Source organism: Mauremys mutica, chromosome 5 (assembly GCF_020497125.1).
Source record: "Mauremys mutica isolate MM-2020 ecotype Southern chromosome 5, ASM2049712v1, whole genome shotgun sequence".
Taxonomy (NCBI): Eukaryota; Metazoa; Chordata; order Testudines; family Geoemydidae; genus Mauremys; species Mauremys mutica.
In genome coordinates this window covers 8,761,855-8,787,077 of record NC_059076.1, presented here as the reverse complement: position 1 = coordinate 8,787,077, position 25,223 = coordinate 8,761,855, and the positions used below count along the sequence as shown (strand labels likewise).

The window sequence follows — 25,223 nt, the reverse complement described above, 5'->3', positions numbered from 1 at the left end:
GATCGCCAGGTGGGTGCATGTCATGACCACATCAGAATGGGAGAGCTGTGTCACACTAGTGTCAGTGAGGACACAAAGGTGTGGGACAATGGGGAAACACAGCTATGAGCTTTTGAGTGCTGATCAGAATCGTTTTAGGCTTGCCCACCTGTAATTTGAACCCATGCAGATGTCTGTGCAGAGCCGCAAACAGGATCAAGTCACTTGAGGGCAGGCTCCTCAAAAGTGCCTGTTGTTATCCTACACTCAATTCCCATTGACTTTCAATGGGAGTAGGACTCCTAACTCCCTTACACAGTCTTGCAGATCTCATAGAATCATAGAATCTCAGGGTTGGAAGGGACCTCAGGAGGTCATCTAGTCCAACCCCCTGCTCAAAGCAGGACCAAACCCAACTAAATCATCCCAGCCAGGGCTTTGTCAAGCCTGACCTTAAAAACCTCTAAGGAAGGAGATTCCACTAACTCCCTAGGTAACCCATTCCAGTTCTTCACCACCCTACTAGTGAAAAAGTTTTTCCTAATGTCCAACCTAAACCTCCCCCTCTGCAACTTGAGACCATTACTCCTTGTTCTGTCATCTTCTACCACTGAGAACAGTCTAGATCCATCCTCTTTGGAACCCCCTTTCAGGTAGTTGAAAGCAGCTATCAAATCCCCCCTCATTCTTCTCTTCTGCAGACTAAACAATCCCAGTTCCCTCAGCCTCTCCTCATAAGTCATGTGCTCCAGCCCCCTAATCATTTTTGTTGCCCTCCGCTGGACTTTCTCCAATTTATCCACATCCTTCTTGTAGTGTGGGGCCCAAACTGGACACAGTACTCCAAATGAGGCCTCACCAGTGCTGAGTAGAGGGGAATGATCACATCACTTGATCTGCTGGAAATGCCCCTACTTATACAACCCAAAATGCCATTAGCCTTCTTGGCAACAAGGGCACACTGTTGACTCATATTCAGCTTTTCATCCACCGTAACCCCTAGGTCCTTTTCTGCAGAACTGCTGCCCAGCCATTCGGTCCCTAGTCTGTAGCAGTGCATGGGATTCTTCCATCCTAAGTGCAGGACTCTGCACTTGTCCTTGTTGAACCTCATCATATTTCTTTTGGCCCAATCCTCTAATTTGTCTAGGTCCCTCTGTATCCTAGCCCTACCCTCCAGCGTATCAACCACTCCTCCCAGTTTAGTGTCATCTGCAAACTTGCTAAGGGTGCAGTCCACACCATCCTCCAGATCGTTAATGAAGATATTGAATAAAACCGGCCCCAGCACCGACCCTTGGGGCACTCCACTTGATACCGGCTGCCAACTAGACATGGAACCATTGATCACTACCCGTTGAGCCCGACCATCTAGCCAGTTTTCTGTCTCACCCAGTTAATATCCACCATTCTAGGATACCTTCTTAGGTCATTCAGGCACAGGACTTGGAATTTCTGCATCATTTGCCTGGTTATATCTTATAACATCAGACCTCTTATTCCCTTTTGTTTCAACAGGAGGTTGTTGCGAAAGATCTGGCCTGTTTTCTGAGATTTGTTCTTAATTATTGTAATTGAAAAGAGCAATTTTGTTAAGCTCATCTAATTTCTGTAAGTAATTAATTGCCCTCAAAATTGCTTACCCTGTTTATTTCCTTCCTTCTAACTTTGCAAAGATGTGCCATAATTATTCAAAACACAGTAAAGTATAACCATGTATCTGATTTTTCCGCTTGATGCAGATTTAATAAAGACTTTGTCCACCTTTGCATTTTTCAAGCAGGACTTTGCAGATAAAATACTAAATCTGTGAATTTTTAAAACAATAATCGTGATGAATGGTTTCATAGCAAAACCTTGAGTATTTAATATCTTCCAGGACACTCTCTCAATCGATAATTATTGATTGGTTTTTATTCTGGAAGGAAGACACCTGTCAGTGAAAAGATTAGCACTTCCTATTACCATTCAACACTAATGTAAGCCATCATGAAAATGATAGCTAAACAAGCAAAAAACAACAACTGATAATCTATTATTAGTAAAAACATTCCATAAAAAAACAAAAACTGTGTCCAACGGGAATGGACAAAAGATGATGTTGCAATCAACGTGACCATCTGGACAAAAACGCACATAAAAATAAATGCAATCCCAGGTGGTTTTTCATTTCAATGACATCAAATATTAGCAATTTTCCTTTAAGGTGTTTGCAAACTCTGCACACGATTACAAAATAGAATATGTAGCATGTTTGCTTGGTAGGACTCTTGTAAGCACTTAATTTTGTGTATGTGCAGCAGATGAGTGTATTTCTTCGGGTTTTGCATATTAGAAATGTGATTGTGTGGGGATGCAGATGTGGGTTGCGTGACAGGAGTACTGAGCCATCCATAGGGCTGTTGAGCATGGTGCTTTGGTGCTTTTGGTAAGGTTCAAAAATGTGTAGTAAGCTGACTGCTAAGCTTGTGAGAGCACTGTGCCAACATGCATTATAAATTATAGGGCCATAAGAAAACGTTAGGATCACCCAGTCTGACCTCCTACACCATACGGACCAGAGACCCTCACCCAGTAACTTCATCATCTAGCCAAACAGTATGTGGTTAAACTAAGTGAATAATATCACCCCTGATGTGGGGTAAGTGTCATAGGAGCTAAGACCCATTTTCAAAAGCAGTTAAATCACTTCGGGTCTGTTTACATGGCAAAAACCAAGGTGAGTCTCAGAGCCTGAGTTTACGACTCGGGCTTGTGCTATGGCGCTAAAAATAGCCATTTAGGTGCTCCAACTTGGGCTGAGCTCAAGCTGTGAAACACACCCCCCCCCGACATATTTCAGATCCCAGGCTCCAGCACGAGCTGGATCATCTATAGCTACATGGCCACTGAGCCCAAGTCTGTAGGTCCAGGCTCTGAGACTCGCTGCTGTGGGTGGGTTCGTTTTTTTGCCATGTGGACGTACCCCTAGACACGTGAACATTTTCCAAGTGAAGCTGGAACTTTCTGTAAAATTTTGAAGTGACACAGAATCCCCCATGTCCCTTGGGAAGCTGCTCCACTAGCTAACTGCCCTCACTGCTAAACATTTCCACTTTATTTCCAGTCTGAATTGGTCTAGCTGAAGCTTGTGCTATGTTATGGCTCTCGTATGTATTTGTTCCTTAGTATGAGATATCTTTCCCCAGTGTAGGTTCTCATGTGCCTCTATCTACTTTGGAAGGAAGCACTGGAGGAAATGTGATTTGAACCTGTAGTTTCAAAAGGACGATAATTAGTCCAAACTGGCTGGTTAGACTCTTACACAGTCAACAGTGTGCCCTTGTTGCCAAGCAGGCTAATGGCATTTTGGGTTGTATAAGTAGGGGCATTTCCAGCAGATCAAGGGATGTGATCATTCCCCTCTATTCAGCACTGGAGAGGCCTCATTTGGAGTACTGTGTCCAGTTTTGGGCCCCACACTACAAGAAGGATGTGGATAAATTGGAGAGAGTCCACCGGAGGGCAACAAAAAAGATTAGGGGGCTGGAGCACATGACTTATGAGGAGAGGCTGAGGGAACTGGGATTGTTTAGTCTGCAGAAGAGAAGAATGAGGGGGGATTTGATAGTTGCTTTCAACTACCTGAAAGGGGGTTCCAAAGAGGATGGATCTAGACTGTTCTCAGTGGTAGAAGATGACAGAACAAGGAGTAATGGTCTCAAGTTGCAGAGGGGGAGGTTTAGGTTGGATATTAGGAAAAACTTTTTCACTAGTAGGGTGGTGAAGAACTGGATTGGGTTACCTAGGGAGGTAATGGAATCTCCTTCCTTAGAGGTTTTTAAGGTCATGCTTGACAAAGCCCTGGCTGGGATGATTTAGTTGGGTTTGGTCCTGCTTTGAGCAGGGGGTTGGACTAGATGACCTCCTGAGGTCCCTTCCAACCCTGAGATTCTATGATTCTATGATTCTGGGAAGGATAGAATTAGAAGCACTGCTGTGCCGGTGGCTGGCCCTGCGCTCACTCTTCCTTCTCAATGATGTGCTCGAGTAGCCTCTCCTCCTGGTGAGTAGAAGTAAATGGAAATCCTAACTATAACTGCTATCAATACCTATGACTATTTGAGTTAATTCATTACAAATTATTATGAATTCATCAGACGGGCTTCGGGGTTCAGGGTAATAGAAATAGTCTCTTCTACTACTGCAAATAAGCATTTCCATTCACTGGCTTGCACATCATCACTTATCCCTGGATCATCCCCATCGCACTCACTTCCCGAAGACTCAGGAGGGCTCAGTGTGGGCGCACAAAATCTCCCATTATTTAGCACTGTGCACAGGTCTCGGAATAATGGGCCCGATCCTTAGTGATCATCCGCGACTCCCCACTGACAGGAATTGAGGGGTGCTGAATACCTTGCTGGACTGGGCCTTACAACCAAGCCTATCAGCTCGGGTGCTGGGCTGAGCAGACTCTGAGCATGAATACTTTGGTTCTCTGCACTTTTCTCCCCAGCCTTCAGCAGCCTGTACGATGGAGCCCTCAGGCAGCAAGTTATTCAGCACGATCACTGCATGTTTATAGGCAACTGTCAGTGCAGAAGTAATGAAGGATTAAAATGTTTCTATTCTGCAAGATGAGTCCCCATCTGAAGCTGGTACAATATGTACTTCCAGAGCCTGCAGCATCATTAACCATTTCTAAAAATTGGGTCTTCAGATGATAATACAAATTGCTACAGAAATTAACAAAGATTTAATATACAGATCTGAAATGTGATCTTTATTATCTTTGTATTTTCATTTGATTTCAAAACGACAACTATACTACTGAAAAATTAATCTGGCTTTGGTAAAATGACACTCAACATAAAAGTCATTAAAAAAAATCCTTACCAACGTTACTGACCTAATCTCCTTATGATTAAAGTGGAAGGAAGCTTAAACCATTAAAATCTAACTTACTTTTCACTGCTCTGAAAGCAATTTGTTTACTTTCTCGCATTTCAATCAGATTGGATCAGTTAGTTTCACTTTCTGTTTTGCATGATGCTGTGTCTGAGCATAAATTTTATTAAACATTTCTGTAGATGAATATTTATTTTTCTTTTTAAATTTCATTAATTTTTCTTTTCAATTTCATTTCATTTAATAAAACCAATGTTTTAAAGGTTTTCTAGGTACTTTAAAAAAACTCCTAATTTTGGGGACTGAACTACTCACACTGCATCTTTAAATATGATGCATAACTAAAATATGAAAATGAGCATATATTACACCTACACCATATATAATACAGCATCGATGAAATGCGCTGACTTCAATGGCAGTTGCAGGTGCTCAACACATTCCAGGATTTGGGTTACTGTATTTTGGTTGGATCAGTTAATTTCAGAAGAAGTTGTTTCCCATGGCTGTAGTAATATGAATTGATGTGCTATTTACAGACTCATGAGTTAATCACAAGCTGTTGCTGCCTTGGCAATCAATGGAGAACAGGACATGAAAATGGTTAGCAAAGTTAAACGGGCACTCTTTCAAAGCGGCTTCTCATTTTTAGTGGCTTTGTTTCTGAGTGCCCAAATTTACACACCAGAATGTGATTTTCAGAAGTACAGTCTGGACTATCCCTAATGTTAAAATATCATAAATCAGACCCTGCAAAAGACAAAGGAGAGGCTTTAAAAAAAATCAAGAGATTTTTTAAACAATAAGAAATGGTGGTTCATTTCTTTGCCTCTTATCGTTGAGCCTTTAGGACCCACATTTCCAAGCATATTTTCTGCAAATATGGGAGACTAGAAACGTATTTTTAAATGAATTATTGCAATTCCCACATAAGCACATGACTCCAGGAGCTGGGGCTTTAAGAAAAAGATTAACTATTGCGAGACACTTGATTAAACCACAAGGACTCAACACATCCCAGGAAAGCTGACAAGAGTGAAATTTGCCAGGAGCTTCAGCTGGAGTTGTGGGTTATCAGCACCTCTGAAAATTAGGCCAGAGTTTTCTAAAACTGGGTGCCAAAACCAGAGAATATGGGGGCCAGGTTTTCCTTCCCAAGCAATGAGTGCCACAGCCTAGAAAGTTGGCTGAGTTTAACATTGCTCTTGGTACCCTCCTATGGAAACAGACAAACAGCCACTCTCCCCAACCGCCAATCACATTTTGTGCTGCCTTGTTTTATGTGACAGAATCTATTACAGTTCACCAGGCTGCCGGACGTGTCTCTTCAAATGACAATTCCGAGATGAGAAATATGGCTTTTCGTTGTGGGACAAAAGAGTGTGAAAATAATTATTATAGTTGGCTGAGAGAAATCGGTTTCCCTTAAATTAAATATTGAAAGGACTATTTTTTTTTGTCTGTAAAACTTTAGTGCTCAATCCATCCTCAACTCCTGTGGAATTCAGTGGGAACTGATGATGTTCATCATCCCATTGGATGCACTGTTGTATTAACTTGGATGGAATAAATGGGCCAAAGGTGTTAACCTAACTCAGTTACTGCTTAACACTAAACAGTGTTAAACAAGGTCTGGGTTTTGTATATAGAGACTTCAGCCTACTTAGTACTATCGCAAACATCATTAATGTTTTAAAAAAAAGTGTATGGAAGAAAAAGAAAAGAAGGAATAACAGTTAAAACCTTTGAAATGTAAAGTATTAAATAAGGCTTTCATTTTAACTACTTTTTTGTTTCTTTTCACTTTAGCTGGAGAGAGTTTTAGAAGGAAAAGCCCCTCTTTGATCGTCTCTTAGAGGATATCAAAAGTAGTAACAACTGTCCTTTCGGGGAAAAGAAAAGAAATTAATTGAGCTGGGATGGAGCTGTGGTTGAAGTCTGATTTGATTTGATCTTAGTTGATATTTGGGAGTTGGCTGGACTGGGAGAGGGATAGCTCAGTGGTTTGAGCATTGGCCTGCTAAACCCAGGGTTGTGAGTTCAATCCTTGAGGAGGCCACTTAGGGATCTGGGGCAAAAAAATTGGTCCTGCTAGTGAAGGCAGGGGGCTGGACTAGATGACCTTTCAAGGTCCCTTCCAGTTCTAGGAGATTGGTATATCCAATTATTATCTAGGTGGCGATGTTATTCAGGTACCTTTCTTTGGCTTGGTTTCGTTAGGACATTTTTTAGGATGAAGAAGAAGGCCTGAGATCCCAGGAGATGATGAAGGTAGCAGCCATGATGATGAAATTCGCTTTACCAGTAGCATCCACCTTTTGTTCCCTATTTTTTTTATTTCCCCCTCTCTCCAAAAAAGGCTCTTTCTTGAAGGACCCACAAAGGGAATGGCGGGTGGAACAGGCTACCCTTCATTATTTTGTCCACCAATTAGGCCTAATATTTGACACACCAATTTTGATTCCTTAATTTTTTTACAATTATCACAAATTTGTAGGCCCGATTATTATAAGAGGGCTCACTGTTGTGTAGGATCAGGCCCTTAGGGTCTCGATTCAGGGAAGGATTTAAGTATTGATTTCAATGGGATTTAGGCATATGCTTTCCTGAATGGAGGCCTCAGGAACTAACATCATTCTTTCTCGCTTAGAAAATAACACAAAAAGAATAAATAATGATCCAATGGAACCTCAGTTTGTTAATTCAGTGGTTGTTGTATTGCTAAAGAAAGAGGGATGCTAGCAGGCTGAGACAGAGCAAGCAAGCCACAACAAAAATAAAATGCAGGTAAAAGGATTTATTGCTGGGATAAAACTATCTTGAGGTCCCTTTTAAAAACTGAACTAACCAACAAGTGGAAAGTTTGGGTACCAATAACTAACATAATGGAAAATAAATTCCTTGGAGGATGCTTTTTGTATGTGCCTAGATTTCCTTTGATGGACATTTTCATTGAACACAACTCTCCAGTCCTACTTATTATTCTTTGCGAAGGCCCACACTAATTACCTTTTAAAGGGCATCCAGCTGACTTTAAAGCAAACATTGAGACAGGTTTTGTATACTATGTCTATAAAATGACAGTGGCGCAAAATGTGTGGAAAAAGGGAAGGAGAGTTAAAACAAATTGAAAACTCCCAATACACGGCTTCGTTTTTCATGGGTTTGTAATCGCACTTGGCTATAAAAGCATACATTTCCCCCTTCCAAAATAAATAAAATAAAACTCACAGCCACATACTGCACCATGGAAAAATGTCAGTGACAGCAGTTTGGCTAAATGGAATGCTAGCAAACCTAACCACAGATAGAGAGCAGGACAATTAAAAGTGTGGGGGCGTGCCGGGGGGACACTGAGATTTCAAAGAAAATGCTTAAAAGAAATAGAATGCATGACTTATGGGCTCTCGTTTTCTGGTATGATGAAGCATGCTTCACTCCCTCCCCTCCAGCCATTCAGAAGCACATTTAGATTCCTGCATAACTTTAGGTACAGCAGGTGTCCAATCCCATTGAGGAATTCTTTCAATCTAATTACAAAATCTGCCTTTTATTAATCAAATAATCATTCCCTCCCTGGAGCCAATTCTTTCATAATAGGATCAGTTTTGGTTACTGTAACGGCCCCAAAATGATGTCATGCATAATTCCCAATGACACTAGACTGCAAACAAAGTAATTCAACTGGCAGTAGGATGAGGAAAGCAATCCCAGGGGAAGAACATAAGCACCCTCCACTTCTAACAGTCCTGTGATCAGAATAACCATTATTTAAATACTTTCTGATTAAGGAGCATGCCTCTTATCGACCTAATGTAATTGTGATACAGCCATTGGGGGGCGGGGAACATAGGAAATAAGATTCTGCAGTAACACTTTTTCACAAAGAACAGATATTAAACAAATAGGAAAATGTCTGAAAACATGAACAAGCCTGGGCAGTTTACAGTGTTTGCAAAGGCCAGCAGAGAAGAGAATGCATCAAGGCCCCAGTCCAGTAAAATACCAATACTCTACGTGTTTCCATTGAAATCAGTGAGACTACCCATGTGCTAAAGCACCTTGCTGGATCAGGGCCTAACTGCACCACAATATGCAGTCCTTTGGTCTATAAGGCATTCTGGATTAATGTGAGTATTAAACAATACACACGTGTACCCTGAAAATCTGGGCCACATTTTCTCTTGTGCCCAGCATCCAGTGGGCATAATGGGACAACTGCTCAGGGGTTAACTGTGGCGACCTGATTCCATGGCTGGCTCTGCACTGGTTCAATCGACATTAGAGTCGCATCGGAGCTGCTCTAAAGCGTTCCATTCGGTAATACCTCCCTGCCAGGGATTATCTCCCAGCTGGAGATCTCTGGAATGCAATGTTGTTCCAGACCATCCTCTCTACTCTCCATGCTAGAGGCTGTGGGAGCGTGGGCATGGTATAAGAGGAGGATAGATTGGCTTTTCACCAGCTGGGCACTCCTCATGCTGCCACAATCCCCAGACTGGAAGGGCGGTGGCCGACACTCATCTATGACAGAGCAGTGTATACCAGCAATTCACCATTGCTAGGTCCTTTGCTTTGGTCCCTGAGAATTAATTTAATTCTCATGCACAAGGTCTATGCACTACTCAAGCCCACTTAAACCCCCAAAACAGGCCCATTGCACAGAGGTGAATTTCGCCCTGACAGAACTAGTCGAGACGTTCTCAGCTGACTTTTTCTTCCCTCTGCCTGTTACGACTCCTGCATACTTTTCAATGGCAGCAATTTTATGGGCGCAAGTTTATGGCCACAACTGTCTAATCTACCTACCGCTCTACCTAATCATTTAGCGATCGGCACCTACAGAACATTTGTTATGGTAGTTCTTACTGGCAGCACTGCATATGGCTTAAATAACTTCAAGAGTGAGAATGCTGCAGTGAAGAGGGCTAGTCGGCAAAACCCATTCTTGGCTGGAATTTCATGAAAGGCAAATAGATGTGAGACGATTCCAAGATGGAGCCATTTTATTTCTTTATTACATTTCATAATATTCCATTAATTTAAAACCTTCGGAAACAATCGTAGTTTTCACTGGGTCTGAACCCTAAATATTTGAAAACACAAAGAGGGTTTTTTTTTTTAAACTGACTGAGGAGGGGAAGAGGCACTTAAAGCCAGCTTTATCAAAAGACCCCAGCTACAAACTTGTTAGTTATAATACGTACATCATGATGGTGCCCAGATGCTCAGCTAAGGCCTGTTGTGCTAGGAGGGTGAACCCTGGCTCTATCGAAGTCAATAGGAGTTCTGCCATGGACATCAGCAGAGTCAGGATTTCACCCACAGAAGTAGACACTGGCCCTGCCCTGCAGTGCTTATGGGTTCTCCATGAGATCATACATTTTCCCATACAAGATGAAAACTTTTTATTTGGAATTACAGGGCAGATCAAGTCTGGTCTAGACCATGGAAAGGCTGCTACCTCTCCATACTAAACTACGTGCCTGAAGAGCCAAGTTAGAACGCTGGACTTATTTATTACTGGTAGCACACACTCTGTGCTGGACTCTTTCCTAACACTTAAGGAGCTCGCTCCCTGTTCCAATGAGAACACAGTCGAAGGACAAGCAAGTGAACAGAGATCAGGGGAAGGCTTTATACACAGACCTAAAGCTACAAACTAACAGAGCATAGATTTATCTTTCTGAAAACTGTCTGTCAACCTGGAAAAGGGAACACGGGTGAGAATGAGGCAGCTTCTGATCCATCTAAATGTCAAGGTGTTTCCTTGACTCTTTGAGCATAACTCATGGATGCTGAGTGTTAAACTGCTGGACGTTCAGATTCTGCCATGTTAGCCCAATAATAAAGTGACTGTACCTCATGGTCTAAGGCTCAGGATATTTATTTTTACAACTTTGCAGAAATCCTTCATCCATACAGCACCTGGCTCAGACGCTGCCCTTTCAATGGCTCTTCTGTTGGCACAGTAATTCATGGTACCCCAGGGGACACCCCAGGGCTTATCAAGTTGATTCGTTTAAGTGGAGTTATTTGGCTATCCATTTTCTATGTTTCATAATGTATTTCCAACCTTAAAGCGACATAAGCAAGCACCAGATTGCCAAGGTGCTTATTAATTGCCTATTCAAATATTTCACAGCTTTTATTTTTACATCGCCACAGGGATTTGAATATTTTGTAGTTGTCAAGTTGCCTGAGGATTTATGTTGCGAGAACTTCGCCATTGCTTAATGCAGAACAGCAACGGGAAATGAAGTGGGAGAACAAACTTCCATTCAGTTCCCCTAATGCTGTAAAACTGTCACACAAGAATCACAGCCAAGCTCTTCATACAAAAGGTCTTGTTTGTTGACAAAAAATAAACAAAATAAAAATAATACTCTTCAGAGATTTAACATTTTGGAACCACACTAAGGGCTCACAGCGGTCAGCTGAATTTTTTGGAACCTCATAGATCTTGTTTTCATAGATTTAAGACAAAAAAGGACCATTCTAATTAGCTCCGGTATAATTTAGGCCATAACATTTCACTCAGTGATTGCTGAATGAAGCACATATTTTGTAGTTGAGCTAGAGCATATCTTTCAGAAAGAAACAACCAAACTTGATTTAAAGACTTCAAGTGTTGGAGAATCTACCACCTCTCTAGATAAGATATTCCAATAGTTAATTACCTCCAGTGTTATAAATCTGCATCTATTTCTAGCCTGAATATAATTTCTAATTACAGATAGGTACTTACAGAACATGATCAAGTAACCTCTTAACCTTTTCTCTGGTAAATTAAATAGATTGAGTTTATATCTTTCACATATTTTAAAATAAAGAATGTTACTGGTAATGAAGCAACAGGTTTGGAAAGATATTAGTAAGGTGTTTTAAAACATTTGTATTGCTTGTGTTTTCAAAGCATTTTAATTTAGTCAAATCAGGAATAGACACTCATCTGCCAAAGAACCTATAAAATATTTCACAATGTAATTGACATAACCTGTAATATAAATGCCTGGTACAAGCAAAGATAACTCAGTAGATTACTGATATATTATGATATTAATTTATTATTATTACTATTATTATTATTGTTATTATTATTTTAATTTAGAACAGTTCTGAGCTTTCTGGCCAGGTGACCTTGAAAAAGTCTTCTCAGACAGCAGGTCTACACAGCTGATATAATATGAGTAGTAAAATTGCTAGTCCCGAGTGTTATTAAATGTACTGTTGATTTAAGATCTGATCCCTAGCTCACTGAAATGAATGGGAAGACTGCCACTGACTTGGGCTTTGGATCATCTACACTCTTAAAGTGGACTGATTGTTCCTAGTACCTATAGCCAAGAGTCTGAAATACTGCTGACGGAAGCGGGGGGATTGTGCTGCCTAGCAGCCTGCCAGCAGATCAAGAATGGACAGTAATGACACACGGCCAAAAGGGATCACAGCTGAAACACAGGATATAACCATGTTCCAGGGAGGTGGGGGTGGGGAAGGTGTGTTGTAACTTGTCACACACCTGAACAGAGTGGCTTTCTCTTATAGTGGTTTTGGCAACACTTGTCGTGCCAATAAAGTGTCACTGAACATGGTACCACCCATAAAATCAAACTTTGCAAGCTTCTTTGTCGCGTTATCACCTGTACATCCAAGTTCCCCATGCCAGAATACCTCGCTTTGCCAGGGGCGCCATATACCCCTCTGCTTTTGCAAGCAAAGAGGAGCCCAAACTGGTGGATCTGGTAGCTCCACAGTCTGCTCCCACCTTCCCCCAGCCATTGGGAACTGTCCTACATTGAGGAGCTCATGAGCAGGGGCTGAAAGGGGGATCTTAGAGAGCTCAGCCATTTCCCCGCACCCACAGCCTCTTCTATGGACAAGTGATGTTTAGGCTGCCACGCTTTGTCAAAGGAAGCTCCCTTTTCCAATAAACTCTTCTCTTATTCCAGAGATTTTCCATCTGAGCTGGAAAGCAGAGGCTGAGAATATGGAAAAAAAATAGGCTTTGCTCAAAGAGATAATTCTAATTGCCCAGGACATCTAAGGAAGCGCCAACTGTATTAAAAGAAAATGAAATAAACCCAGCAGAGAGACATGTACTGCTGACCCTGAAATGAAAGTTCAGCGTGGGTAGGTGATGTACAAGAGAGATGGGGCATCATGGGAAAAAACTGAAAGGAAAAAACGACAAGAAAAAATACAGTGTGAGGTTGAAGGGATACAAGACCCAACCTATTATTCCCTTGGGGAAGGGAGCTGGTTGAGGGGGAAAAGGGGCAGGGACTGGGGGATTAACAGCACAGAGCCAGACAAAACACAGGGAACCTTAGGCTTAGTCTACGCTACATAGCTGTCGGCTAGCAGTGTGAAAAAAATCGCACACAGTAGCAGCCATAGCTATGCCAGTAAAAGCCCTAGTGTAGGCACAGTGACACCAGAAACAAAATCCTTCTCCCGGTACCGCTGATCTCCTTACGCCAGTATAGCTATGCTGGCAAAGCACACGTAGCGCCGACAAGCCCTTAGACTCAACCCTGGGGAATGCCCTGCTCTTCATCTGTCAGCCTGGGCTCCCCCCTCCTCACTCCCCAGCAGAGATGCCTCTGTGGCCATGCTACTTGGTCGATGGCGAAGCGCCGCTCCGCTCCCCTCCTCTGCGGATTGGATGTTAATGCCTAGTGTCGCTGCTCTATTGCACCACCCCTGCAGAATTACCAGGAACCCCTACATCTCCGGGGTCACTGGCAGCTTGTGGGGAAGGGTGAGGAGCACTCTGCAAAGCTTCCGCTCCCCTTCTGCAATTTCCAGCGGCTCTCGGCGCTGCCCTTCGCCACGCCCGCCCCTGCTACAAAAGAGCCGGTCTTTGGAATCGGAAAGCTGTGCTGGGGCACTGCTGGGGCACTTCAAACCCCTGTCCAGCTTGAGAATTTCATGGCGAGGCCTGACCTAGTTTAAAGGAAAGCACCATCTGCGAGAGCAGATACAGCCACAACAACAATAACCTCTTGGAGAAACGTGCTCTTCAGTCATTATATAATGAGTTCCCTTCCTGTCCTCTCCCTCCTCCCACCTGTCAAAGCGGGGATGAGAGAGCCCTTTAGCGGAGTCAGATATTGTTCTGCTTTGCTCTATGCACAATAAAGTGCTGAGACTGACCATTTCCTCCTCACAAAGTTCATTAGATGGTCTTATTAATTAGCTGACTCCACACCCTATCACACACTGCCACCTGAAATCTCACTTGCATTTGTAAAGCAAGCAATTGAAGCCATAGGCATTGTCATAGGCAGGCACTGCCGGGCATTAATATTCTATTCAATCAATAGCTAGACCATATGATGCCGTGCCTTGGATGCTCACCAAAGTAAAGAACAATATATGTGCTGTGCAGAGAGCACAAAAATTTGATCTTAGGAACTCCAGTGTAAATCTGGAGCAGCGCCACTAAAGCCATATGGGTTACTTTAGGTTTGGACTGAGGGCAGAATATGAGCCGATAAATCTACTGCAGAGAGAAACCAATCAGAAGTAGGCCGTGGCACTCAAAGCAGGGAGAAGTAATAGCAATCCACACTTCCACTCCTTTTCTGCACAGTACTAAAATGGTAATTGCCAAACTGTAATTCCATCTTACATTAGCTGCAGTTCCATCTTACTTTAAAGAACCTGGCCATTGTCTTTTTCAGTACGGGCACACACAACTGTGCTATGCAAAACTGAATGAAAACTGCCACCACTCATCTTAAATACACTCTAATACCGGGACCCTTTAAAGACAGGCCTTCATCCTCATCCACCCGTTCCTGCTCATAATAAACCACTTCTGCAGTCAAAAACAGGATCACATGAGATAAGGACAATGCATCACCCCTTCTTGTCATTTCTGTCAGGAGGGTTAGTTACAATATACTCTGTTCAAAGAGTAAAGGAGCTATAAACAGCAAAAGAGAGAGAGACGGGGGGAAAAAAGCCACTTACTTGATATTGTCGAGACAGCCAGATTCAGGTTTCAGGATGGCAGTATGATGGAACATTTTATAGAGAGCAATCCCCAGGAAGATTACATTAAGCTGGAATAAAAAAAAAAAGAAGGAAAAAAACAAGGTTGTGTTACACGGCAGAACTGGAGGAGAGGGAAGTGAGTCTTTTCTTTGTAACAGATGAGTTGCTCTGGGAAATTAGTTCTCACTACAGTTTTATAGAGACTAAATCATAGATGATTGCCTAGTATTCTATAAAGGCAAGGCAGCTTGCCGAATGAGAGAGCAGCAATACAATAGAGTTCCTTCCACAAAGCTGTGGTGCTGGATGAAGCCAGCCTTTACACCAACAGCAGTGTTTCAAGTGATGTAATGGAAAATTAAAAAAATGTTTGCTGTAACTGCTCTTCTGCGGCTATGCGGTGCATACTGACGACAAACCATTCACCTGCTCCCATGGAAAGGAACACCAGGCCTGCCCTCACCCAGGGTAGGGGTGAGTATACATTTTCAAATACAGCGTAACTTGGGAGATGCATGGGCAAGCGAGTGTTAAAGAGACACTACAACGTAGTGACTGGGAAAAGGAGGTTGGTCTATGCTGTAAAAGATAGATTGTGATTCACTAGCTCTACGCTAGAGAGGCTCCCAGTGACTGGAAATGAGTTACCAAAGACCCAGACGAGAGGCAGCAATCACACAGAGAGAGAGAGGCCTTTTATAAATGTATTTAATAAAAATATAGATTAATGGTTCTGTACAGAAACGTATAACACTCGCAAGCCACTACATCCTTCAAACAGCACGATCCCCTGATTTGCACACAACTGGGCTGTTTTTGTGTTTGACATATGATAGTCACTATAGATTTAGCAAGTAGCACAGGCCTCAATCTGGATGGCTAATGAAACACTCTGGATTGAAATGAGAACCAACTACAACGTCTGCATTGAAATGAGTATGCTCATTCCTTGCTCTGTTGGCTGAACTACTTTATATTTAAAACAAAGCATGATTTATGTAAGCCTTATTGCAGTGATTTCAGTATGAGCAAACTCCAGCTGTCTCTAAAGTTTGGTTCTTTACCTTCTTGCTATGTTATCTGATATGGTGACAAAATGTGTTAACTGTGAAGTTACACTTATTTTGTTTTAACTTCTAAAGAGAGAGAAAAAAATCTTTTCCATTTTTGACTTCACTCCTATTTCAGATTTCCCTTTGTGCATAAATGATGTATTGCTTCACTCTGGAATTCAAAGAGATGAGCATACAGTGATGTCAAAATAGAGACCAGCGCTTCTAAACGTCTGATAACATCAAACAAGCTTTGCAAGAGACTATTCTGAACAAGTTTCCACAGCACAAGTTCGTAGTGAAACATACTTTCCTTTCTCCAACAGGTTTTGATCAAGTATTTCAGAATGCAAGGAGTCTCTTATAATGAGTGTCTAATTGCTTGTGTTAGGTGGGGTCAGATAAGAACATGCTTTTCCCAAATTAATCTATGTAAATTCAAGATATAGAGTGAAAGTTTTATTTCTTGACCTGGGAGATGGAGTAGTTAATTAGGAGTTCTTACCATAATTATCAAGGTCGCCGGTCCTATAAAGCTCCAAATGAAGTAGGTGTCAAGTCTGAGCCAACATCTGTAATGAAACACAGGGGATAGAAGGCATTCAAGGACTGAGCGCAGGACATACATCAAGAGTGAGCGAGTGACAGAGAAGAATGTGAGCCGCAAACCATTCCACTGGGAGACAGGAAATATTACATTCATTGTTCATTTAAATGCTGAATTATGTGACCAATTTCTGACAGTGCTATTGATGGAGGAAGATAATTACCTCTAGAGGAAGCAGGGGGGAAAAAGGCACAGGGCCTAGTTGCTAAGGCCTTTTGCATCTGTCATAGAAAACCTTATATTAAAAAAAAAAGTGTGGGGGGGGAGGAGGAACTATGAGCAGCCATTAAATCTCTTAGCTTCTCCCCAATTATGATGCAACACAACCTGCCAGTCAACTGTCAAACGAGCTGACGTTTTTCTGTCAAGAAGATCTGAGGAAATTTGGTGCAAAAAGGAAATACATTTTGGTACTGGAGGATTGACGATTAGATTGATTAGATTCAGCAGCCTCACCTTAGAGGTTTTACCGCCCTGAACCTCCTGAGTGCATTGTTGCCACTAGTGTTTCTAAGGTTGCAAATGATCTTCAGTATCACATAAAGCTGATTCATGACCTAAAACTAAATTATTAATCACTTAATTTCAGCTGCACTTAATACTTCCCCAATTTTTAAGGCCCCTGGGAAATTATATTTCCATTCCTAGTTCATTCAAGATGACAGGAAGATAAAATGGAAGTGACTAGTTACAAGACGGATGAATATAAATTCTGAGGAAGCTACATATGATGTTTAAAATAATAATGTCTTGTCGTGTTTGTCATGTTACTCATTAAAGTTGTGCTTATAAGGGGAAAACTACTAAATTGTAAAAAAATACTTTTACCCTTGAAATTAAGTGGATTTCCTAATTAAATACAGTGACTACAATTGTGCATATCAATTTATCCTGAGAGTATATAGTGTAAGACAGCAGTTCTGATCGTTGGGTCCTAGTCAACTCAACTGAACTCCACAAGGAATCCAAGAAACATAGGGCTGCAAGGAACCTCCAGAAGTCATTTCACCCATGATCTTGCACCAAGGAAGGGCCAAGTCAACTTGGACCATATCTCACAGGTGTTTGTCTAATCTGCTTTTAAAAACCTGTTCCGCAACTTCGCTTGGTGACCTCTTCCAATACTTCCTTCGTTTCTATAGTTAGCTTTTATCAAGCCTAAATCTCCCTTGTGCAGATTAAGCCAATGAGCACAGGGGTCTGTGCCAGCCGATCCAGAGAAGGAGTCAAAGCCTAGAATTGAAATGCTACGGTGAAAACAATCGTCTCTTTCTACACTGAAGAATTGTAGGATTCACAAAATCAAAAATTAAACCATCGAATTTCAAAACTGTAGAAAATTCAGGTGTGTTCTCAACTTTACCAACCTACGGCACCTCTCCGCTGCTGGCTTCTTTGGGCTGCATGCAGGGTACATATGTGGGTAGCTCCGTAGCATGGGTATAAATAGCAGCGCAGGCTGTGAGGCACGACTGAAGAGGGAGGGTATGTCCACAAGTACATACTTTATACGGCTCTCTACTCACCCAAGCAGTGCCTCCCTTCCTACACTACTATTTTTGGCAGTGCAGTGTCCTGCTGCCTCTGCTCTGTGGAGCCTTGCTGGAAAAGTCTCTGGCACAGGGAAAGGGTCTGACAGTGGGGGAAAGACTCCACCAGCTCCCTGCTCCTGGAACCTTTCCCCTCTACCGGGAAAGACTCTGGAAGCAGTGAAAGGCTCTGGCAGCAGTCAGATGCTGAAGCCTTTCTCCACTGCTTCCCCCCTGCCAGAGCCTTTCATTGGCATGTGTAGCTACATGTCGCAACATGGACGCAGGCCTCTTGTCACTGTGGCGGGTAGCTACACATACCCTACACACTGCTGCCAGCAGTGTGTAGTGCAGATGCGGCCTTAGGGTCTGAATGGCTATGCAAAACCGAAACTAGAGTGCGGAGAGATTAAAAAAGAGTTGCTACTTGGGATCTAACTCCTGAATTGGAACTGAAGCCATTCATCAAAATCTGAATGTGAGAGACACACTGAAAAGGCTTTCTTAATATTGAGACAGGAGTTCTGGGTTTCTGCTGCCTTAGTTGACATTAAAACTGCTTTAGGTGTGTCTGGCAATAGCTGAGCACGAGTGATTTCCAACTCTTTTTGTTTTAAAATGTATTATTACATGTATTGCCGTAGCTTCCAGAACCTCTAGCAGAGATCAGGCCCCACCATGCTAGGTGCTGTATAAACACACAGGCAGACCCAGTTCTGGAGACCTTACAGTCGAAACTGACTAGACAGACAAAGCTAGTATTATTACCCATATTTTACAGATGGGGAACTGAGGCAAAGAGACACAAAATGATTTGTACAAGGTCTCAGAGCAGGTGTGTTGGCAGAAGCAGGAACTGAACTCATGAATCCTTGTCTAATATCTTAACCTCAACAGCATCCTTCCTTTCAAAGCATATTTCACTGGGGCGGGCAATGGGAGAAGGAGCAACAGCAAACCTATACCAGAAAGTACTGGGTGCTGATGAAGACCTTGAGAAGCTTTGGATCCATCCAGTCAGGCTACACCAGATAGCCCCGCTGAAGTCGAAGGAGTTATGCCAGCCAAGGATCTGGCCCTTTGTTCATTTTACTTGATCATTTTTTGGTTGACAGGTAATTATTTGGGGAAGTGTAGAATAACACTGCAACTCTAAATTCACTCAGGAACACAGGATCTGCCAAACCCATCACTGATGCTGTACCTTATAACAATATTGTCAGTTAAGGATAGGGTATTTTTTGTGATTTTAAAATAAAAATTCTCCAAGTATTTCAAACTGTATCATACATTTAACTGGGAAAGCATCTGTCAGCAGGCAAAACGACCACATCTCACTGCCTCTGCAAATCCTGCTAAGCAGGTGAAGGGAGCATGGCACATTTACAACTGCAAAGCAAATTGTTCCTCCTTGAGTACTTAGAGTTTTACTAGCTCTTGGTGAGCAGGGTGGCAAAACTCCCTTTTTTAGCTTGATGGCCATATGGCCACAGCTGCTGGTGCTGTTTTTGGCCACAGACTCTCTCATCATAGGTCTCTGACCTATACACTGTTCCTCAAGGCCAGCATTGTGCCTTTCCCATCCACTGGCAGCCCCGCAAACCATGCATCCTGCCTGCTTATATGCCTCACCTGCAAAACTGTGATACAGTCCCAGAGCCAGATTTTCCACTGGTGTAAATTAGCACAGCTCCATTGACTTCAATGGACTGTGACTAATCATGGATCGTGAACAGTGAGGGGCATGAAGATGGCTGATTCCCACAGCTGTTTAGAACCTGAAGGAATGTTTGAGAGTGGTGTTTTGCTGTATTCGCTGAGCTCTAGTTATCAGCACTGCCATCAGGCAATGAAAACAGGGCTTTCAGTTGAATTCTGCATAATCCAGAAAAGCATGTTGATGCACATATTTCTCCTTCACTGCTAGAAGGCTACCCCTGTTTACCTTTCCCACTCTGTCTTACATTACAGGGAAAAATACAACACTGCAAAAGGAGGAAAACGGTTCCTGTGAACTCAATGGAAGAACAAAGTGAGTGACTTCTTTTGTGAGCAGCCAAGTTGTTAGTGGCTCAATGGGAAGTGTGCAGTGTTGAGCTCTTTTGAAAATCTGGCGCACAGATTCCAGCACACAAATCTAAATCATGGGGTGGATTCTGTGGCAAATTCTGTGGCTGTGGAATGGCTAAGATCCATGTGTATTATTTTTTTACTATTTGCACTATGATAACACCTAGCCAAACCATGGTCCCATTGTGCTAGACATATACAAACACAGAGTAGGAGACGGTGCCCACCCTGACACGCTTACATGCCACACAGACAAGACTGGAGCACAGACTGTCAAGGTTAGCAAAGGTTCTTTTTGCCATGCAAACCTTAAAGGTTGCGTTGCAATTTTGCAGTTGATCTAATGGAAAGGTCTCTTTCTAAGAAACCAAGTACCGCTCTCTTGAATGACTAAGATGGAACTCTGCAGTAATATGACTAATCCATAAGGGGGTTAAAAAGTTAATCTTTTTGTGGTCATTTTATAGTGATGTAACTTTGAACCCATTTAGTCAGACCTCATTAAAAATGTAAATTAAGAACAAAACATCAAAACTTGGGCATCCTGCCAGTTCGTTCACAGAGATGGAAATCGCTAATCAGACAAGTACCACACTGAGCTTTTCTTTCCTTAAAAACAAAAGCACAAACACAATGAACTGAATAAATGAACTCCTTGAAACAAGGAAGCAATCAGGCAACTCAGCTCCAAAAGTTGCTAATCTCAGGCTGCGGAACTACTTCTGACCCTGGTACACAGCTGCAATCTGAACACTGACTTGTAAAAACGCAAGTTTATATTCCAACAGCCATTAAACAAATGAGATGCTTCTGCTTTTAGCAAAATGCATATCATATGATCTGACATTCCATGGATGCTGCATGCCCCATACATTTTACAAACAACAAAACCATTCCCTTCTTCTCCAAAGAGATGAACAGACACGTTCAGTGCTGTGCTATTAAGGTGCTGTGTGGCATTGCTTTTCTTCACTTTTTAATTTCCTTCCTCGCACAGTGACAAGTTAGCTATATTCAACCAAGGCTTTTTTGCAAGCAATAAAGGCTACAAAGGGTTTGCTCTGTTTTCTGCATGAAGAGAAATCAAACACTAAAGTATCCCTAGTGTGCATTAAATGGAACCAATAAACAATCATTAGCTGCCATTGGACCATAACATTTGAAGAGATCTAAGTGATCATACCCTTCATGGGAGTTTGGGAGTTTGCTTCATCTAGCTCTAGAGCCTCCATCACGGTGTGTGGTAGCAGTAATTGGATACGTATGTAGAATACATGCCTTTGAAGGGTGGAATATGCATTCTCTTTTTACTACATTTCAGTGTCCACATTGCTCCCAGGGGCCTGAGCAAGCAGGGAGCATGTAGTGTAACAACTGAAGCTATACCGAGCGCACTGCCTTATCAAAGGCATACCCTGTAGTTCGCAGTTATTTTTCAACAATATGATGATGCATAAAATATAGGTAGCTGTAAGCTGAAAAGGACTAAGCTAGAGGCTGTGACTTTATGATAGTTTTATCATTGTCAATTGATATCCAGCTTTATCGCATCCCAAAACCAAAACAAAAGAAAAGGTACATATAGTCCTAGCATGATGCAGAAAGGACTTGGCTCACCACAGGATGAGTTTACCTACAAGTATGTTGAATACAAAATACTAAGATGTTCAATGTCTCATTCCTCTTCTGTGAGCTCTGTAATGGGCATCAGTATAGAATACATGAGGGGTTATGGTGATAGGACAGTTTGTTGTTATTGGGTTTGGCTAGCCACATTACTTAAGTGAGTTATGCAGGTCGTCCCAAAAGAGAGCCAGTTAAGGCCCTGATCCAGCAAAACATTTAAGTATCTCCCTAAATTTACGCATGTAAGTAATTCCATTGAATTCAACAAGACAACTCACATGCTCAAAGTTAAGCACATGCATTAATATTTTTCTGGATGGGGGCCACCATCTAAAATGGGTGTCAATCAAACCTTTCTGCCACCTGCATACCCTCAGGTATTTTGCCCACACTACATTATAGGGAAAAGTTATTTTCAACGTTTTTTAAAAAACAGTTTAAACATTCCCCCTTCCTTTCACAGAGCCGCCCAGCACACAGCTTGACACTTGGGCTGGGGACTAGAAGGAAGGAAGGATTTGGCCATCAGAGAGGCCAAAACAAAGGATGCAGCATCATCAAACTCGATCTTATTTTGCAGCTAGACTAGAGACCAGTCCCGGGGGGTGATTTGTTTGTTGTTCATGACGTTTGCTTTCAATTCTCTGGAAGAGCTTCAATTTTCTCACCCTGGTAAGAAGGAGACCTAGCCTGCACTAACTGTTCATGACCTACCATGCCTGTTAGCTAGAGCGTTAGAAATAACCGTATAGATGTTGCAACCCCATCAGCTTGAGCTTGGGTGGCTAGCCTGAGTCCCCACCAGAGCCACAACGTCCACACTGCTTTTCTTAGCACCCTAGAGCAAATCCTGCTAGGGTGAGTGGCTACCCACGCTGGGAAGCTCACTCCTCGCTGTAGTGTAGACACACCCACTGTATGCAATGGGATTCTATCCATTTCATCTTTACATACGAGACAACACAGAGTCAGGGGAGAGACGCCCACATTTTTTTGTTAATCTAGGTGCACTGTTAAATATCGTGTATTAGGGATGATGGGTAAAACAAGGCTAAATCCTGCTCAGCTGGCTGTCATGGATAGCCCCGTTCAGGCCCAAATGGGGAAATCTTTTAAGGTAATCAACATGCAGCTGCCTAGTTGCAGATCATAAACCAAAGTAATTAGCCCCAGGTCTCATAATCTGGCTGGTGTGAACTACTCCTAAAAAGTCAATGCCAGCCCCTGATGTAATTAAGGTTAAAATAGTATCACTATTGAACAGCTACCGCAGGATGTCAATATGAATACCAGAGCATGGGATGCTCTGGAAAGCCATAAACAACACATGATGAATAAGGGAATAAAGCAGGAGCAAATGACCATTTCTGACAGTATAATCTAGGCATGTGTTATACTAGCAGCAGATTAAAAAACAAACAAACCACAAAATCCTACATTAGGCATCTAAGCTGATCATTCAGAGACATATGATTACTGTGAACAAATGCTAGACAGAAAAACACATTTTCTAAATAATGCTAGAAACTCTATAAGCTCTGTTTAAAACAAATACCAAATAGGGGGATGCAAGAAATATATTCTGCAGATTGTCTCACAAAGCAAGCAACTTCTCACAATTAAATTATGTATGCCTGGCATATAGTTCACCACAAATTCTAATCAGTTCTACTCTTCTAATAACATTATACAGTAAAATACATCATCATCCATCAACCAGATGGAGCATGTTAGTTATACAAAACATCTAGCATGTTTTTATTTTCCACTGTTAGAATATGATAAAATTGCCCACTCTGAAATTACAGATTATAAACAAATACTTTATGCTTTATAAGTGTTTGCATAATATTTTATGTGTGTGTATATTAAATAGCGAGACAAAATTATGGTATAGCAAGGAAAGGAGGTTTTTCTGGCTTGAATATACAATGGCTGAATTACTCAGAGGTGGAAAAATTATGCAGTTCAACCCATCTGAGGGTCAATAAAACTTTCTGTATGTGCCTCATCTGATACAGAAAAATTATTGTAAGTAGAGATGGTTGGGAAAAGTTTTTCCTGTGGACAAATTTCTATTTTTCAGTGAAAATTTGAATATCAAAATATTTTTGTCCCAAACTGAAATATTTCAACTTTGAAATGCCACCATGGTGTATTATGGGAGTTGTAGTTTGGGTGATTCATGCACCCATTCTCCACTATAGTCCAAACTCCTTGGTGAGACTATATTTCCCACAATGCACTATGATATCAACTCAGGATGAGGGGGAGATGTAGTCAGGATGATGAACCTAGTCCATAAAGGAGAATGGGGGGAGAAGAAAGGAGTCAACTGATCTACAACTCCCATGAGGCACTGCAGCAGCAGATCCAAATCAAAATATTTCAGGTTTGGGGCATTCAAGTTTGTTCATGAAAAACTCTGAGCAGCCTGCTTTTGTGAAAACATTCATTTTATCAAAACCCCAATTCTCTAATACAAAAGCAATTTGGACAGAATTTTTCAACTAGTCCTCATAAAGGGGGTTTTCATTAGTGTGACTGTTGCTATTTTCATATCATCTCAGCTGTAAAGCCAGACAATATTAGTGCATGTGTGGGGGAGAAATCAAAATAATAACTAATACACTTGAGAAATCTCTACCATTTTCCATATATAGTACTAAAATGTTACATTTTTAAGGTCTGATATTTCAAGAACCATCAAAGTAATAAGCAAGTGCTAAAAATGAAGGTGGAAATCAACAGCCAATTTTTCCACCTTTAAGGATTCAAGCAGAGATTGAAGACAATCTTTTTGTGATCTTGGATGGGTGACATGCGTTTGGAATGACAGTTTTACTGGATTTTACAAGCTAAATTCTCAGTTGTATACACCAGTGTAAACCTGAAGTAAATCCACTGAAGCCAATACGGTTATTTCACATTTCTAACAATGTAACTGAGATGAAAATCTGCTCCTACTTGTTACAAGTTTCCTAGCCCCTCGGTTTTTGTGTTTGTTACTGACGTGTGGTGTAGTAACAATAACAGCTGTAACTGGCCTGTACCCATGTCATACATGGAATATGTTGCTTTAAAATTCTCCCCTGCCAGTTTCCATTCTAATCCATGGTTTTTGCGGCTCATCGCTCTGAAATTTTCCAACTGCCGTCTCTATACAAAGGTGACTTTTTATTTTGTTTAAAGTTGGAGAAAAATGGGTCAGTCATTCTCAGAGCACCAGAGGACAGGAATTATGACTTTCTGGAACATTATTATTAATGGTTTCCATTATTAACAAAGTCCTTGTGATAATCTAAGTGGGTAGAAAGTTAAATTTTGGCGGGCAAATAAGTCTCACTGAAGAGTGTTGCAGTGTTCTGCTGTTGTTTCCTTTCGATTCCCTCCATGTTACGACTCTTTGGGACCTGCCTGCCATACATGCTCTGCACATTTTGTGCTGGCATTTTTGCTAGATTT

At 41.8% G+C, this 25,223-nt stretch overlaps 1 protein-coding gene across 13 annotated transcripts in view; it reads right to left on the bottom strand.

Annotated features, from left to right (window-relative positions):
* The window catches only part of ADGRL3 (adhesion G protein-coupled receptor L3), an 834,374-nt gene that overhangs the window by 90,533 nt on the left and 718,618 nt on the right, over positions 1 to 25,223 (bottom strand). For all 13 annotated transcript variants that reach the window (XM_045018219.1, XM_045018220.1, XM_045018222.1 and 10 more), the window contains 2 exons: positions 16,432 to 16,498; positions 14,851 to 14,942 (listed from right to left, as the gene is read on the bottom strand). In XM_045018219.1, coding sequence (XP_044874154.1) covers positions 14,851 to 14,942; positions 16,432 to 16,498 — 159 coding nt within the window. The remainder of the gene's footprint in view (positions 1 to 14,850; positions 14,943 to 16,431; positions 16,499 to 25,223) is intronic.